We start from the raw sequence: 19445 nt of genomic DNA, 5'->3' as shown, positions 1-19445 counted from the left end.
TGCTGTCTTATCCTTCTGTCTAGGAAACTTATTATGTTCATTGGCACACAGGTTATCAACAGTTTGAAACAGAAATGGGCTACAAATTTATCCCTGCTAAAACCATGGTTGCAGTAATGTTGACTATGTCTTAGCTCTTCTGATTATTAGCTATTATTGAAATACAGCTTATGAGTAAACTGTGCCACTGATTGCAAGAAATGACAATACAGGGCTTTTTTTCTAGCTATGTTTGCTAATGATTTTCTAGATGTATTGCCTAGCCATTTTTTATTGTTTTCTGTTATCTTTTGGTATTGCAGATTGCCAGATTATATTTAGTTTCTGATGTTTTGTACAACTCTTCAGCCAAAGTTGCCAATGCCTCTTATTACAGAAAATTGTAAGTATAACCATTTAAGCTGATAATCCTGAAATAAAATACCTGAGAATAAGTAGTTCAGGAAAAGAGGGTTGTTTTGTTAATTAACACACCCCTCCTGCCCTAGTAATAAGAAATAATTTTAATTTCTTTGTGGTTTGTGGGATTTTAAAAAAAAATTGACTGCATTCATTCAACTGGACCACTGTAAGCTAAATTATTAAAGTGTTTGGAAAGTTTCTATTTCATACCAGTTTTCTTGATTAATTATTGACAGTAGGACAAATATGTAGAGTTTAAAAATAACTTTATTTTTATTGCATATCTACTTTTATAAAAAAAAATTAACCAAAAGAACACAAATAATGGCAAGCACAAAGGCAGAGACCAAAGATGTAATATTAACTATGTATGGGATCTGTGCTCTCTTCTGGTCATCATTATTAATTATTAATGTTCTTCAAGGCAATAGGAAATTATGTAGCTGTACTGTAATTAATATATAACTCTTCTTCAGTTTCTCAGAGTTCTTTTTTTGTTTAATTTATGACAGCCTCAGAGAAGCTATAACTTAGGAACTGGCTATGTCTAGAGTTCTGAAAGGAAATTTGGAGGTTTGTGTCCTAGTCTTAGTTCTGCTATTTGTTTTTTTTCCTTTGATAAGTTGCTTAATGCTTCTAGTTTCTTTCTTTTATAAAACAAAGAGGTTGTTGGGCTGACGACTCTGAGTATCCTAGATGTAAAATTCCTTGATAATAAGGGGAACTAGTTCTTAAGACTCTTTTGGGAGAATTTGCAGGAGAAAAATTCAGAATAATAAGAGTTAAAGCAATTCAACTAGGATTTTAGGTTTCAATACCTTCTTTTTGATTTTTTGAAATTACATGATTATTTTATAAATATTTTAAGTTCAGGAGGATTTTCACTCACTGGCAGTGTGGATAGGAACTTGTAAACAAGTTTGGTTTAAAGAATATATTATTTGAATTTTTCAGTTTTGAAACAAAATTATGTCAGATATTTTCAGACCTCAATGCTACTTACCGTACAATTCAAGGCCATTTACAGTCTGAAAACTTTAAGGTATGTACATTGTTTTGCTACTTTTGTTCTAGTGGTTTAAATGGGGGTGGGGAGGGAGAAGCATTGGAGGGCTAGAAAGGAACATCAGACAAGACTAAGCCGTAACTTAAAAACTTAGATGTTTTAGAACATACTGTTTTAAAGTTCTGCTATTTTGCCTGTAGTGTCAAAAGATCTTAGAAATTTTGAAGTATATTAACTAGAGTTATTTTTTCTGGTGTTTAATTTTATTCAAGTATTTTAAATACTAGTTTTCTGTTTCTACAAAATACATTCAGAAGATCACTTGTTTTGTAATGGAGTGTTTATCTGGATTAGGGAATATTCATTCTAGTTATTCGTGTTGAGAAGACATTTTGTTAAGGACATTTTTTAGCTTGGGAAGATGCCCAGTGACGCCACCATTTAGGGCATTCAAACAGAAAACTCCGTTTTATCTGTTTTTTAAATCTTAAATTTTGACTACAAGTGAGAACTTATAGAAAAGTTTAGAAAAGGACAGAGAAAAGTATTAACCAGAATTAGAAAGTACTTCTCTGGATCATAAGAGATTCAGGTCAAAACTTGGCCACATTGATTTCCAAGTTTCTTAATTTTGTATATAGTGTTTCCCAGAATGTGGCCTTACGTGTACCAGTAGTGGTGAGGGAGTTGATGGTATGTGGTCAAGAACAGTTACTGTTTCTTTTCATTATATTTATTTTTAAGGTTACTTGTTTTCTTTCAATGGAAGGTGACATTGATTTTTTTTAAATTATGGTAATGATTGTCATTTACTTTACGTAAATTTTAATAAGAATGCCAGTTTAAAGGAAAATTCAGTGAATTGTGATGGTAGTTCTTAATGAACTTAAGTTTGAGACATACTGCCCTACGATAGTAGTTTGTTGTCTATTTCTTATTTATTTAGCAACGGGTAATGACCTGCTTCAGAGCATGGGAAGATTGGGCAATTTATCCGGAGCCATTTTTGATCAAGCTACAGAACATTTTTCTAGGACTTGTAAATATTATTGAAGAAAAGGAAACAGAGGTAGGCATTCATATACTTGTCTCTGTTTTTAAAATTTATTTGTGGGTGATGCTGTAGAGGTATGATATGTAATAGATACAAGTAACATTTTGTTGTAAAAAAACATAAAAAAAAACACCTGTTTACCACCAAATAGTGGATTCTTATTGCTAGAATTGCTGGTGCCCAGGAGTTGAAATTATATAACAGTAATTCTCTGTTTTAAGTCCTTATGTGAAAATTGGTGACTGGTTTTCATTTGATGACATGAAAAAGTTTATGATATATTATTAGGAAAAAAGCAAGTAATAAAGCAATATATATAGCCTTATTTCATTTCGTTAAATTCAAGATAGCTATATAAGTAAATCTGCACATGAAAAGACGCACCACAATGGTAGCAGATACTCTTGATCACCATTATGTTGCTTGTTACCTCCTAAATAGTTCTTGAATCCTTCCTCTTCTCCAAATAGTTCTTGAATCCTTCCTCTTCTCCATCTTCACTTTTACTATCCTAGTCTAGCAATCATATGTTCTCTTTCACCTCTGCAAGGACCTCCTGCTTGGTCTCTTGGAATCTACTCTTGTTCACTTTCAGTCTATTTTTACTACAGCCAGGGTGATCTTTTTTGAAATGTAAACCTGATTTTGTCTCCTTGTTGCTCAAAACATTTACTTTGCTGAAGACAGAGTTCTTTAATATGGCCTTTAAGGTCAGCCTTGTCTTTTACCACAGATTGCTCTACTCCCTGCTCTAACCACACTGTCTGTGTTTCAGTTTCTTAAATATACTGTTTCAGTTTCTTAAATATTCTCCTACCACAAGCTTCTGTACATGTTCTTACCTCTTTCTGGAACTTCTTCTGTTTATCTAGATCCTTCAGATCTCAGCTTAAGCATAATGTCATAGAGCCTAAGTAGATTCTTCTCTGACCTCCATAGGTGAAACCTACTTATATATGCTCTAATAGTATGGTGTACCTCTTCATTGTAGCAGTTATATGTGTATGTTGTTATCTGATTGTTTTGCTTAATCCCCCAACTCAACATCCCCCAAAAAAGAACTCTGTTAAGCTCTATGACAGGAAGTACCAAGCCTGTTTTTGCTCATTGTATCCTCAGTGCCTCACATAGCACTTGGTAAATAGTTGATAAATAAATGCACAAATGACTGCTTCTGTGGCATACTAGGTGATAAAATGTATTCTTACAGTGTCCTCATATTGTATTTGGGAATGGGGGTGTCCAGTTGGTTGGTTTGTACTGGATTACAAATTAATCTTGTAGCAGGATAATTCTTTCAGCAAGCAAAGGAAAATGTTAAAATAGTACGCATGTTTCTGTAGGATGTACCAGATGATCTTGATGGTGCCCCCATTGAGGAAGAGCTTGATGGGGCACCTCTTGAAGATGTGGATGGAATTCCTATTGATGCTACTCCCATTGATGACCTTGATGGAGTCCCTATAAAGAGCCTTGATGATGATCTTGATGGAGTGCCTTGTAAGTTCAAATTTCATACTGATTATATCTAGCTAACATTTGATTATCAAAACTCTTTAATTTCTGCATGTTGATATGACAGAAGGTTATAAAGTCTCATTAAGAAGGTGTCATGTCATTAAATTTTTCTGTCTTTTAACTCTGGCTTTTCAGAATTTAAATACCCAGTAATACATTTGCTAATGCCAAGAAAAAGATTTTATAGATTCTTATAGATTCTTCTTTGCTGGCTGGCTGAAATCATTTTTGGAAATAGAAAGTGTACACTGCCTTAAGTATATTTGAATTATATGTTAAAATATTGAGCGATACATGAATTCCATAGTTTAAACGATAATAATTCTATAAAAGTGTATTTATAATCTTTAAAAATTGGACCTCAGGTATAGAAAATTGGAGTAGTCATAATCTTTGATTCTTGACATTAGTTATTAGTCCATGTGTGGCTTTATTGTATTCTGCATTTTAATAATATAGTGAATACACATGAATGCATTCCTTTCGCTTTGAGTAGTTGGGATTAATGGTGCCTATTTCCCCAATAGTAGATGCAACTGAAGACTCGAAGAAGAATGAACCTATCTTTAAAGTTGCCCCATCAAAATGGGAAGCTGTAGATGAATCTGAATTGGAAGCACAGGGTGAGCAAAAGTACAATAAATATGAGATTTGAAAAACTAAGTACTGATAAATTATCATTGTCATGTACATGCGTGTGTGTGTGTAAGTTTTCCTTTTATGTTTTTTAACATGCTTGAACCTTAACCCAGTGTTAGTGTATTTTATGTTTAGTGGCTAAAATTTCATTGTGGTTGACGTTAAAATTTTCTTAGATCCTTCACTTTGGAAGCTTATATGAGTAATCAGAGAAATCACCAAAAACCTTTTAGATTAAGATATTTCAGTAGAAAATGTATACTGGAAGCTGTACTAATTTGGAAATCTACTTAGAGATCAGTTTCCAAGAAACCAAGATTTGACCCTACTTGTAATGCTTGACTTATTAGATGCAATTTACACCTACCTGATTTTGATACTTAATTTACCTCAACATGTATCCTAGTACTTATGATCTGTAATTGTTAACATTTGTAGGTTCTAATTAAATAAATCTTCAAATAAATCTTCACAGAATAACATTGACAAGAGTATTTATCACTTCATACATTTGAGTAAAATTATAGTGTAGGTATGAGGAAAGAAATATATTTGACATACAGAAATGACCATTAGAAGAAAAGGTAAACATAGATTAAAAACTTCTATAATACAGACTTTCAGTTCTAAAGCTGGGCATTCTGTGCTGCTGCAGAAATGCTAATTTTGCCTTATGGAATTACATCCTTTTTTCTTCCATTCAGCTGTAACAACTTCTAAATGGGAGTTATTTGACCAGCATGAAGAATCAGAAGAAGAAGAAAATCAAAAGTAAGAATCTAAGTTTCGAATATACTCAGTTTCTTGCACATACACACTTTTTCATTAAGAGGTATGGTTGAAATAATAGTGAGGGGGAAAACTTCACTCTTAAAGAACTCTTTTAAGAGGGTCATTTGTAGTTCCTCATTGTTTTCCTGGTGAATAAAGAGCTTTTGGTTTCTGGTCTTGATTCATCTGGTTTCACCTTGCTTTGAGGTTATTTTCTGTGTTAGGTTATGCATTCTTGCTCTGTAGCTGCTAATTGGTCAACCGCATTTGTTTCAGATCATTGTCATCACATATTATTTTGGTGTCCACATAAAGTGATTTTTAAAATTTAGGTGGGAAAGTTTTGCTCTTTGTCTCTTATAGTGTACATTACTAAGACAAGTATTGTATTATGACCGTGCTGTTGTTATTTAAATGTAGTATCTTTAGAAGAACCAAGAATGAATAAAGGAAAAAGGCTTTTAAAGGGTAGAAAGATTAAAATTTTGATTTTTGTTCTTTAGTAATCACTCCAAAATTATTTTTTCATTTTACACCAAATAATGATTATAGGAAACTCTGCTACCAAATTCTCCTGTAAATTTGTATTTGTAGTATTTAGTTAGCACCAATGCTTTCTCAAATTGTTGCAAAGGAAGTTGGTTTTTCAAATAGGAAAAGAGATGGCATCAAGAACACAAAGCGGGGGTTCCTGTTGTAAAAAAATATTCCTCTCATTGTTCTCAGATGAAAGAGTGGGTAAAGGGAAAAGTCAAATTTATCCCAGCACAATTGGATATTTATGTGAGATTCAGTAAATGGCTATTAGTAGCATTTAGATTGTCAAGGAAGTGTGATCAGTTTTTGGAAATGCAGTTTCCATGTGGCATGAAGATGTCTTTCCAAAAATGTCAGTGTGATCAGAACAAAATATTTACAAAATATAGATGTGACTTGCTAATCAAAGTAGTTGTCTGAAGTTGTTTAGGAGTATAGGAATTGGGAAAATTCTGTTCAGTTTCCTTTAAAATAGTGTTTTCCTTAACCTTTATGCCCTTGATCTTGTCATCAGGATTTCTTCTGTCACATTTTTAGAAATACCTCTTTAAAATAAGTATATGTACTTATAATAATAATACTTTAATTTTGAGGGGAAGGAAGGGTAGAAAATTTACTCTTGTTTACTCTTCTGAATTGCCATTGCAGAACTCAAAATATTGTCTAATTGGTCTTTTTTCTAAAGGTATTACATTTTTTTCATAAATTTCATATTTGTGTTAACTGTTTGGAATATGAATGTGTTTGAATGCTGACATTAGCATAACCATGCATCGATACAGTGAGACATGGAATGCTAGAAATACTATTTATATTTTTGAATTTTCTTAGAAACTCCAAATAAATCATGTGAAAGTACAAAACAAGGAATTTGAAACCAAATGTAACAGATAAAATAGATGGATGTTGTTGCTAAAGGAATTGACCAGAATTTGAAGAGAATTGCCATTTTAATTGGCTCCAAATTCAGTAATGCTGTTCCTAGAAAAACAAAACCATTACTATATATCTGTAAATAATACAAAAGTCCAGGCTGTTTTATAGTTTTGTTTTGAAGTAAAATTGCTCTACTTTTAAAGTTGCTATTTCTAAAAAGATCTAAAGGAAATAAAAGACAGTATACTTTTTCACATCCTTGAAATTTTCTTATGCCTCACTACTACTCTCTAGTGACTGAATTCAAAATGCCTTTTTACTTAGGTTGCTTTTTATACGTAGTAATTATTGCACTCATGTCAGAAAAGTGATTTAAAAAAATAGTACAGGAGAAAATATTTTAAAAAGCAGTTTTATTTGTAATGAAGTATGTATGGATTTAGACTCGTTGAGTTTCCATTTCTTTAAGAGAAGAGAAGAAGAAGAGGAAGCTGTGATGAGATCTGAACCTAGAACTAGTAACCAAGAGCAAAGACCAAATACAACTAAAATAGATTGCCCCGGCCTTAAAAAATTGTAATAGAGATTGTAAAATATATATATATATATATATATATATATATATTTTTTTTTTTTAACTGATCAAAATAGCATAGCTTATTTTAAATTTTAAAAAATATGGTTATTGTTTGATGTCCAGCAATCCAGATCTTTTCTATGTAAGCATGCATATCTGTTTTAAGCATAAATGATATAATGCTGTAATACTGTTCTTTGACCTGTTTTTTTCACCCAAATGTCATGGGTATTCTCTGTCAATTCATGTATTTATGTCCTCTGTAGTCATTTGTGGTTGAAAGCAGACATTCACAATGTAAAGGGATGTCTACCAAGGAATGTTTGAAATTGCAAAAACAGAACTGTAAAAATTGTAATTAGGCTGGAATAGGCTGGAATTTAAGTTATTTCCATTTGTGTGGATACCACAATTTAATAAGCCCTTTCCAGAATAATTTTTTCAGTAAACATTCCTGTTTACATACACATATACACATTTTAGCCATTTTAAAGTTTTGAAAATTCTTGTAAAAGAATAATTTACCATAAAAGAAGTAATACTTATGTTTTAAAAAATTAACTAAAAACTGTATTTAGGAAGTTCTTGACAAATTCTTTCTTTCAGTGAGAATATATGGTGTTTTTTTTTTTTAATTGGTTTTTTCTTTTTCTTCCTTACTTAAGTGTTGTGTTGAATTGTAATTAAAGATTGTGTGGCCCAGAATGTGAAGTTTGTGAAGTATTTTAGTAATGTTCTTATGTGTCCTAGAACCTACACAGATTTAAAAATCAAATATAATATAAATACTAGTGTGTGATACTATTTAAAATTTACAACTTGTTTTATCCCAATATGTTTATTTGTTGTGCTAATCAGATAAGGTCTTTGTTGTTTCATAGTAACCCTATTTGCCTCAAGCTTATGTTTTGACTGATAGACTGCTGAAGAAAGGGTAAACATTTGTCTTTTTAAACATTAAGCTTCATGACATGACTCTGAAATGTGAAGTATGCAGAAATCATTGGATTGATTATTGATTTCATTTAATTGCTGCAAGGAAAGTTGTAGAATAAAGGCACACAGATAACATTGACATAAATGGAATTTATTAAAAGTGTCATTATGTTGAAGCTCAAACTTTTTCTCTGGAGGAAAAAGATTTTACAAAAATATCTATAAAATATAATTTCATCAAATAGTTTGCAAAGACAAAGTTTTAGTGAGGAATTGTCTTATGTTTTGCTAACATTTAAAGTTTTGAGGCTGGTGAAAAATACAATATCCAGAGTGTAAGATAAGACTTTTTGCTTTTTTCCTTGACTTACAATATATTCTGTTTTATTCTCAAAGCCAAGAAGAAGAAAGTGAGGATGAAGAAGATACTCAGAGTTCCAAATCTGAAGAACATCATTTGTACTCTAATCCAATCAAAGAAGAAATGACTGAGTCCAAGTTCTCTAAGTACTCCGAAATGAGTGAGGAAAAACGAGCGAAACTTCGTGAAATTGAGGTTAGTGCTATGAAATTTAAATTGACCTCTACTGACTTTTTTTCCACTTTTGTCACCATTTTAGGCTCCCTTTTGACGTCATACCCTGGTACATGATCTTTCCTCCCTTTGCCTAGTAACCTTAACTTTATCCCAGCTGACTCTTCTTTCAGGCCTCAGCTCAAGCATCCTTTTCTTGTGGTAACCTTTCCTTACCCTTCTTGACTGGCTCACTTCTCCCTACTTATGTCTGTTGTGATTTCACACTTGTTTCAAAGAAGAGGCTTTTTTTTTTTTTTGAAGTGAAAACGTTTTTTAAAAGGTTTATTTGTGAAATAATGTACAATTCCTCTTTTCTAAAGAAGACATTTCAGAAATATTTTTCTCACTTTCTCATAGATTTGGGAAAAGTGACGCTAAATCAAATTCTAATTTCTGACTGAATTAGGAAAACAATATGGATTTCCCTAGTTTTATGTAGCTTAAGAAGTTTAGTACTTACGAAACTAAATGTGGTTTCCACAGTTTTTTTTAAAAAAATGTTCTCCCATTTACAATGGGCAGATTAAAATGCCATTGTACTTTTTTTAAATTAAATTCAGTTTTTTTCAGATATATTCATATACCATACAATCATCCATGGTGTACAATCAGCTGTTCACAGTACCATCATATAGTTGTGCATTCATCACTGCAATCTTTTTTTTCTGTTAACTAGTTTTTAGTTTGCATTGATTGTATTTTTTCCCCCAATGCCACCTGTTTTTAACACCTTGCAAGGTTGTTAATCATTTGTTCTCCCTCATGTAAAAGCATATTTATACATTTCATCACAATTGTTGAGCACTCTAGGTTTCACTGAGTTACACAGTCCCAGTCTTTCCTGTCTTTTCCTTTCTGTCTGTAGTGCTCCCTTTAGTATTTCCTGTAGCACAGGTATCTGGTTCACAAACTCTCTCACTATCTGATTGTCAGAGAATATTTTAAACTCTCCCTCATATTTCAAAGACAGTTTTGCCGGATACAGGATTCTTGGTTGGCGGTTTTTCTCTTCCAGTATCTTAAATAAATCACACCATTTCCTTCTTGCCTCCATGGTTTCTGCTGAGAAATCCGCACATAATATTATTAAGCTTCCTTTGTATGTGATGGATTGCTTTTCTCTTGCTGCTTTCTGGATTCCCTCTTTGTCTTTGACGCTTGATAATCTGATTGTTAAGTGTCTTGGCGTATGCCTATTCAGATCTATTCTGTTTCGGGTACGCTGTGCTTGGATCTGTAATTTTATGTCTTTCATAAGAGATGGGAAATTTTCATTGATTATATCCCCTATTATTGCTTCTGCCCCTTTTCCCTTTTCTTTTCCTTCTGGGACACCCATGACATGTACATTCCTGCATTTCATGTGGTCATTCAGTTCCCTGAGATGTTGCTCATATTTTTCCATTCTTTTCTCCATCTGCTCCTTTGCGTGTAGGCTTTCAGGTGTCTTGTTCTCCAATTACTGACTGTTTTCTTCTGCCTCTTGAGATCTGCTGTTGTATGTCTCCATTGTGTTTTTCATCTCTTGTGTTGTGCCTTTCATTTCCATAGATTCTGCCAGTTGTTTTTTCAGACTTCCAATTCCTTCTACCTTATGATCGCCCAGTGTTTTCTTTATAGCCTTCATCTCTTTTGTTGTATCTTCCCTGAACTCACTGATCTGGTTTTTGATTTGATTTAGCAAATTTCTTTGAAAATGTTTAATAGATTGTTTCATTAAAGTAAAACAATATCTCAACTGTGTTTTAATTGAGGTGTAAGTTTGTTCCTTTGACTGGGCCATATCATCATTTTTCCTAGTATAGATTGTAGTTTTCTGTTGCCTAGGCATCTGGTTTCCTTGGTTACCCCAGTCAGATTTTCCCAGACCAGAACAGGTTCAGGTCTCAGAATGGGGTTATATTCAGGGTGTCTTAGAAGAATGACAGACTCTCCTGTGAGGTCTCTAGTCCCTGTGCTTTTTTCCTAACCTGCCCAGGGGGTGGCACCTGTCACCCTGTCGCTCCTGACTGGTGTAAGGAGGGTGTGGCCCCCTTAGTTTCTGTTTTGGATGTTTTCCCACAGGCTCTGGGGTCTGGTTCTGAAGGGAAAGCTGGGCCCCACCTCCTTACTCTTAGGGAAGATATATCCCCTAGGGAGTTATCTGCATTTGAATAGTCTCTCTGACTCTGTTATGTCCACCCCTCCATGGGTCAGAGCGCTGTGAACTGAAAATGGCTGCAGCTCTCTCCTCTGAGCCCCTCAGGTTGAAAGAGAGAAAAAGGGACAGAAAGCCCCCTCTTAGAGCCAGTACATGGCCCCCCAGTTTCACTTGTCGGACAGAGGTAACACCTGGTCTTCTGGGCTCCTCCTCTGAGAACAGATGAGTCTTCTGGTTCTTTAAGGTCAGTTGTCACTGAAAGCTTCTGCCTGCTTGTTAGGGATTTGTAGCTTGTATTCAGCAGTCCTCATTTGTTAATTAAAACCCAAGTTGGAGCTCGGTTGAGCTATATTCATTTGCTGGGAGAGAGCTGCTTTCTACCACAGCAAGGTTTTGCAGCTAATCCTGCCCTGGAGGGTGGGGGCTCCCAGCACAGTTCTGCAGTTTTTACTTACAGATTTTATGCTGGAGACTCAGGCATTCCTCCCAATCCAGGTTGGTGTATGATGTGTGAACAGTCACGGTTGTCTCCCAGCAGTTACTCCAAATTATTTGCTAGTTGTTCCTGGTTGTTCATTAGTTGTTCTAGGGACTAACTAAATTCTACTCCTCTCTCTGCTGCAATCTTGCCCCTTCCCCATCTCAGTCTATTTTTGAATATTTTCCTTACACCAGAAAGAATAAGAATAAGAAATAAAAGTAAAAAAGTACACCCAAATTATTCCTCCCATCCCACCCTATTTTTCATTTAGCTTTTGTCCCCATTTTTCTATTCATCCATCCATACACTGGATGAAGAGAGTGTAATCCATAAGGTTTTCACAATCACACTGTCACCCATTGTAAGCTATATTGTTACCCAGTTGTCTTCAAGAGTTAAGGGTACTGGGTTGGAGTTTGATAGTTTCAGGTATTTACTTCAAAGAAGAGGATTTTTTTAAAAAGGAAGCAAAGTAGTGCTTACTTGATTTTTTTTTTTCTTTTTTTAGAAGCTATAGTGATGAAAATACTTATTTAATTGTCTTATTTCACAGCTTAAAGTTATGAAGTTTCAAGATGAACTGGAATCTGGAAAAAGACCTAAAAAACCAGGTCAAAGCTTTCAGGAGCAAGTAGAACACTATAGAGATAAACTTCTTCAACGAGTAAGAAATAAGTATACTCAGTATACACACTTGAGAAAATTATTTGTTTCACTATCTAGAGTATTGATACTTTTCTTTAAGGAAATGTATATTTCAAATTATATCCCTTGATAGTGATTGCTGAATATTGGTAGACATTTAGGAACATTGAAATTTGATGTTTTTGAGCTATTTCAACTTGAAAACAGGTCTTAGGACAACACTATACTATTTTATCCTGGAAATTACCTCTAAAATAGAAGAATTAATTCTGCTAAGAAAATGCTTTCAAACCAGAAGACCCTATAGAGAGAGTCATGTTTGTGACAGTGAGATACCAACATCCCTGAGAAGTGGCACAAAGACAAAGAGTTGGGGTTCAGGAAGCTCTGGTGCTAGGAAGTTCGTTTAGGACTCCTTTCTCATTGTTTCCAAGTAGGGACAGCAAGTGATAAAATACCTCATTGATGAATTCTAAACTTTCAGGGACCTGTGTTACTCACATACATATAGAAATATGTAGGAATCTGGAGAATTTTAGAATGGTAAACTCCACATGTTAATTGTTTAAGGAACCCATTAATTTTGTTGGGATGGTTTTAATTTTACCTGTATCATGACTATCACTGCAAAGAAAATAATTAGATTGAATAGGAAGAGAGAGATTTAAAAAAACTAGAAGGGAGCATACAATCACTATGAAGCTGTTAGTGGTACAGAACTTGTAATGGGGAGCAGAATGGTGACTTTGGTGCTACCCAGAACTATGAAATTCTGGTGCCTACTCTGCTGTGTACTCCTGGGAAAATCACTGAAGCCTACTTTTTCTCTGTGAATCTGGATTGGTATTCCCAATTTTGCAGGGTTTTGTAAGTTAGATAATAGCTACCATTTTAACTATTACTCATTATTATTGAATTAGAGTGTTTAAAATATTTTAAATTTCTGTTGTATGGTCCTATGAAATTATTAGTCTCAAAAATGAATCCTATAGATCATTAGTGGAAGTCTGTTTCTCAGACTCACATTTTAAGTTTGTAATCTATATGTTGTATTTGGGAAAAAGAAAAAAAAAATTACTTAAAAGATGCTACTTATCTGTACCACAGTGGGGCCCTTTGGAGATGGTGGCAGGTTATTGATTGCATGGAAGACCTTGAGATGCTTAGTGATCTTGACGGTAATAAGCTCAAAATGAGGAGTACATTTATTACTTCTCTTGTCTCCTTGTAATTGGAGAGAAAGATGTATTTTCTTGAAGGTATTTACTAGGAGTCAGCAGACTATAGCCATTGCTTGATTTTGTAAGTAAAATTTTATTGAAACACAGCTGTGCCCATTTATAGATTGCTTATGGCAAAGTAGTTACAACAGAGACTATATATGGCCCACAAATCAGAAAGTATTTACTATCTGGCCCTTTGCAGAAAAAAGTTTGCTTACCTGTTTTCCCCCTTTCAAAAATTAGTCAGCTATCAGATAGCTTTCTTTGTACATAAAAATCAAAAAGAAATTAAATTCTTGTTAGTAAGAGCTAAAATGGCTTTGTGATTTTGTTGTCTGTAGCTACTTCTTTAATTACACTGTTATCAGAATCAGAATTTCAAGTGAGAGATGGCAATTGTAGCATTGGGGGATGAGCAAATAAGTTGTTTTTCTGGTTTATATAATTTTACAGTCATGTAGTCAGTTTATAACTTTATAAACTAGGTTTTAAATTTCCAATACAGCTGATACCTTTGCCTCACTAATACAATTTTCTTATAGATTACTCTGAGTAATGATTTTACCCATAGCTTTGGTGAGAGCTCTTGATTAAATCAACTTACTATATAGTTTGAATCACTCTTTCTTTACTGACTTATTTAATAGTAGTCAGTGATGGAAAGGTCAGCACATTCTTAGTTTTCTCTGCCTTTTTGTTGTTGTTGTTGGAGAGGGGTGTTCTGTAGGTAGTAGTAAAGAATTTACTCTGGCTCTAGAGCTTGGGCTCAAATCGTGCCTCCACCATTTACTATGCGTGTGACTCACAGAGGTGGTACTCAGCCTTTCCCAGCCTCGTTTTTTATCTCTGAAATGTAGATTATAGTACAACTTCTAGGGGTGTTGTAAAGGGTTACATGAAATGGTATATAGAAAGTTGTTTACTACATTGGTTGGCCTTTGCTAAGCGCTCAGTAAAGGTTTAGCTGTTTTCACTGGTATCACTGTTATTCAGTATGAGTAGAAAAAATGACTAGTTTTCCTGGAAGAGTAGGTTTTATGTTGTTGTAAAGGTATTGTTCCTTACATAGTGATCTAAAAAATAGTTTCCTAGGAGAGAAAATACTGTTATATAAATAAAAGACATTAACCTAGTTTGGTATTTTTAAACAACTAAATATTCTTCCTTTAAAAAAAAATAGGAGAAAGAGAAAGAATTAGAAAGAGAACGAGAAAGAGACAAGAAGGATAAAGAAAAATTGGAATCTCGATCCAAAGACAAGAAAGAAAAAGATGAGTGTACTCCAACGAGGAAAGAAAGGTATGACATTTTTCATGTTTAATGCATATACCAGTTTCAAGATTTGGCATGGTGTTTTATTTTGTAATATTTTCTCATCACTGCCAACAATTTAGAGAAGTATTTTTTCATGATAAACCTGTTTGACTTCTGCCTGTAGGAGGCAGAATTAGCTGAAAAGTGCACTTAGTTGGCACTTGCCTTTGTTAACTGGGGCATCATCCCTTTATATGGTTCAGATGGTATCCTTAGCCTTAAGGTTCAGTGCAAGAATTCAGTTACAGTTTTAGGTATCAAACCTGAGGCTTAAATAACAGAGTAGCTTGCCGGATCTTTCTTGTTGCCTCTAATATAAGCATTTCTTCCAGGAGCTGAGACTATAAACTTGAGTCTCTCACAGGCTTATCTTGATAGGGGATTGTATACTTAGGCCATAGAGACTTGCGCCTCACTCTTAAGTCTTCATTCTAACCAAAAGTATTTCTCTTTCAGGTTTTATTTCTTACTTTCACAGTTCCTAAATCTCTGATTTAGTAAAGAAAATTGCTTCGGTTAACAGAAGTGAGGTTTTCCTAAAAAAATACTGCAGGAATTACAAGTAAAAATATTCTGACTTAGACATGCTACAGATAGTTAAAAATAAGTTATCCTAATTGTTAAATAATAAACCTGTTGCTTTTTTCTTTTCTTTTTTTATTTTGACATTTCAGATTTACAGAAAAGATGCAAGAAAAGTACATAGAATTCCCAGATACCTTTTACCCAAATTCCCTAAATCTTAATTTTCTCCTTCTCTCCTCCGTCACCCCCCCATGTCTGAATTATTTAAGAATAACTTGCCAACATAATGCCCCTTTATCCCTAACTACTTCAGTGTGAATTTCCTAGAAATAAATTCTTTTACATAGCCACAATAAAAGATATCAAAATCAGGAAATTAACATTAAAGCAATATTATTAGCTAATCTGGAGACCTTAATGAAATTTTGTTGATTGTCCCAGTAATATCTTTTATAATAATAATAAAAAAAATCCAATTTAGTTGAATTCAGTCATTCTGTCTCTTGATCAGAGTGTCTTCAAGACTTGTTTATTCTTGGTATAAAGGGCTTTAAATGTTATTGGAAAATAACTGTAAACTGGTTGCAATTAATGTCTAATTTAGTAGGAAAAAAATGAATGTCTGATCCTTTGTTCGCTTCTGGAATGGTTTGTTCTGTAGGAAAAGGCGACACAGTACATCCCCCAGCCCATCTCGCAGTAGCAGTGGTAGACGAGTGAAATCCCCATCGCCAAAATCGGAGCGATCAGAACGTTCAGAAAGATCTCATAAAGAGAGCTCTCGGTCCAGGTCATCTCACAAAGATTCTCCTAGAGATGTTAGCAAAAAGGCCAAAAGGTAAATGCAAGTCATTTTTGTAATGTTTCAAATACCAGTTTCCTTGTCATTCTACCAGCTTTTGAAAGGATTTTAGAAAACCAAAGAGATACACTTTCATTTTAGATTATTCCTCCCGATCCCCTCCTCATACCCCCAGTTACTCTCATGACTAAGCATAAGAGGGCTTCCAACAAGACCAGCCAAGAATTATAAATGTCATGTCCAGTGTTTCATATGGAACACAGTAGCTGCTTTACTTTTTATTCTGTTCTTTAGTTTCCATAGAATATTCTTTGACTTTGCCAAAACTGAAAGAAAAATAAATTTTTTTTTCACAGCAATCTTATTAGCAAGTTCATGGGCAGAGATTTGTGGAAGTAAATACCATAAATACCATCTCTTCAGTGTGTAATTTAGTATTTTATATACTTTTTTCCTTAGTTCCAGAAAAGTGGTTCAGAAATGTTTTATCTGGTGTTACATAGAGGAATTTTCCTGAGAGTTAAAAACTGCTTTATATGCTAAAACTTTATCATTGTGACTGTTTTTAGTAAAATCCTTATAAAATAGATAAATTTCTTCTTTTCTAATTGGCACTTGCTGTTTTATATATTTATTTTTATAATCTTTGTGAATAGCACTTGAAAAGCTCTATGCAGTCTTAAATGGTACTCTTAATTGATATTGCAGTAGTTGATGCTTTTTCCCTCAAGATAAACTGCAAAGCTGCTGTTTTAAAATTTTATGAATGATTTTAGATGCCATTTTTGAACTTATAGATTAGAGGTTCAAACTTTGGGGTGTATCAAGTATCTGGGAAACTTATTTAAAATGCAAATTCCCAGTTCCTACCTCTAGAGATTATGATGCAGTAGATCAGTGTTAAAACTCAGAAATCTGTTTTTAGTTAAGTGCTCTACTGATCACTGACGCAGTACATAGTAAGTACAAAATACATCCTCATGTGTGTACAATAGAAAAAATACAAATTTGAGAAGTATTGCAGTCTTGTTTGTTTCAGTGTCTTTCATTGTGCTCTGTTGAAAGATGATTTTAGATAGTTTAAGGATAATCAGCCATATGAATAGTCCGGTGAATTGGTTTTTGTTTGTTTGTTTTCTCAGATCACCTTCTGGTTCAAGAACACCTAAAAGGTCTAGGCGATCACGGTCTAGATCCCCTAAAAAATCAGGGAAGAAATCCAGATCCCAGTCCCGATCTCCACACAGGTCTCATAAAAAGTCAAAGAAAAACAAACACTGACATAGTGTTCACAGTTTTTATGATGCTGTCACTTATTGGAAATGCGATTTTGTTTTGTGCCTGAACAGTCTGTTTTTTTTAAAAAAAAAAAAAAAAAAAAAATTAAATGAAAGAGCATTCCTGGGGTTTTTTTTTTTTTTGTATGTTTGTGAATGCATGTGTAAACTCACAAGTAACTGCATCTGTAGACCTGTTATTGTTTTATATTGTACAAATTACTTTCATTGTGGCTGTTTCTCAAGATGAAATTTTTATTGTGCTAATGAGTTTCATCAGAAATGTGTATAATGGATCTGCTGGCAGTAGTAGTATTTTGTTTTTAGGATGTTGTGACTTAGCAAAAGTAATACAGATGTCTTCCCCCCTTTTGTAGCTTTGACACTTTGAATTAGATTTCAAATAAAATCTGAACAGAAAACTATAATGTTGTTTTTTTGCCCCGCTGGTGATAGCAAGTCCCTTAAAGTCCTAAGTGAGTTTGGCATTGCCATTGTGTTTCTTATACATAGTGCACTTTACAAGCTCCAATGTTCAAGTAGCTAAACTTTTATTTTTACTAAGAAGACTATCAAATTTAAGGGACTGAGACCCCTATTTGGTAGGTTTGCCCACTAATTCCTTCAATAAGATTCTCTTGGGCAATACTAGTACCCAGAGATCAAAATACTTGATGGATATGGTATGGTGTTAATGGAATGCCTAGGTAAAACTGTTGTTTTACAAAGAAGCAATATGATTTCAATACATCCGACCATGAGCAACTACTTATTTTTAGGGAAAACTTAAATTTCCGTCTTTTGATTTCCTCTTTTATCCTGAAAAAGAATTTTATTTATTAAAGAAGTTTTCTAACAAGGTTTGGCTGTAGAATTTTTTGTATGATAGTTGCCTCTATAGCCCTCTGTCTGCTATCAGAATATTTGTACAAATTTCACCTTAGTTTTTAAGAATGATTTGGTTTTAAGTATAACTTTAAGTAATTAAAAAAATAAGATGGTTTTCAGGAAACTTAACATCCAGTGGTCTGTCAATTCGAAGTGCAAAATGTTAATTTAAACCATTTGCAGAGTTCAGGTCTATTTTGCAATGGGAGTGAAACTGCTGCAATATGAAGAAGAAATAAGTGTGTAATGTTGACCATACTATTCCTGTAAACATAATGTAATAAAGGGTTATGTAGACTTTCACTGACACTACTACTATTTCTGAATCTTGTTTTCAATTTCTCATTTAGGTCCTTAGTTGTACAGTAGTTGGATGATTTTTTTTCCTAATTAAGTAGAAAACTATTCTAATAATAATGGATTGATTATTTAGGTTGCTTTCTAAAAATGTATTTTCAACTTGTTTTCCTTAATCTTGCCTAGTCACAAAATAAGATATGCTGTACCCATGATTTGGGGAGGAAATGTATTAGCTGAGCCCTGGAGACATGCTACTTCCAAACTAGGCAAATCTGCAATGGCTTTGGAAATGAGCCAATCAGATTATTTTACTTAATGGTTCTTACCAACATGTGAATTTTCTAGAATAGTTATTCTCTTGTTGTTCACTCTTTTGTTCATTTTGTTAAGGAAATGTTAATTCCTAAAAGTTGCTCAGAATAAATGTGAACATTTGGTGCTGATTTTTAAAAACCTTATTAAATATAGCCATTTTTTAATGTAACATATTTTCTCCCTTGTTCAATGCCTGGGAGAATGGAATTTTATATAATCTGCCTTTCTTTGCCAAGCTAGCAGTGGCATTGAGTTGCTGGTGATTTTGGCATTCCATCATTCACTGGTGTCTAGTATAGACTTAGAAATTATTGGTCAGGCAATGATTTTGCCAGTCAAGTTGCAAGGCATACTTATTTATTTTTCTCTCTTCAAAAATATCTTGGAAAAGGTGGGAGTGAATAGAAAATGTTACATCAGTTTTGAGTTCTTATTTGTAATATTTTTCCTGCTGCAAAGGAATTTAGCAGTTCTCGTTATCAGGCTCCAGATAGAACTATCACAGTTTATCTTACAGTGGGATAAGACTGGCTTACTTTTGGGGAGGGTGAAGGAAGATGGCCTAATAGAATATATTTTCTGTGAAATCTGTTAATGTATTAGATTATATGGAATTTTTTTCTTGAATTGCAAATGGCATTG

At 33.7% G+C, this 19445-nt stretch overlaps 1 protein-coding gene across 3 annotated transcripts in view; it reads left to right on the top strand.

The window, feature by feature from the left end:
• Positions 1-17411, top strand: part of LOC119539608 (U2 snRNP associated SURP domain containing) — a 43653-nt gene extending 26242 nt beyond the window's left edge. For all 3 annotated transcript variants that reach the window (XM_037843287.1, XM_037843284.1, XM_037843291.1), the window contains 11 exons: positions 303-382; positions 1357-1444; positions 2355-2477; positions 3806-3962; positions 4508-4603; positions 5324-5390; positions 8713-8872; positions 12068-12178; positions 14563-14681; positions 15883-16059; positions 17166-17411. In XM_037843287.1, coding sequence (XP_037699215.1) covers positions 303-382; positions 1357-1444; positions 2355-2477; positions 3806-3962; positions 4508-4603; positions 5324-5390; positions 8713-8872; positions 12068-12178; positions 14563-14681; positions 15883-16059; positions 17166-17304 — 1317 coding nt within the window. In that variant the 3' untranslated portion in view covers positions 17305-17411. The remainder of the gene's footprint in view (positions 1-302; positions 383-1356; positions 1445-2354; positions 2478-3805; positions 3963-4507; positions 4604-5323; positions 5391-8712; positions 8873-12067; positions 12179-14562; positions 14682-15882; positions 16060-17165) is intronic.
• Positions 17412-19445: the final 2034 nt, after the last annotated feature.

Source organism: Choloepus didactylus, chromosome 1, assembly GCF_015220235.1.
Source record: "Choloepus didactylus isolate mChoDid1 chromosome 1, mChoDid1.pri, whole genome shotgun sequence".
Classification (NCBI taxonomy): Eukaryota; Metazoa; Chordata; class Mammalia; order Pilosa; family Megalonychidae; genus Choloepus; species Choloepus didactylus.
Note: the sequence above shows the minus strand (reverse complement) of the source record. Positions and strands in the feature narration are given on the sequence as shown.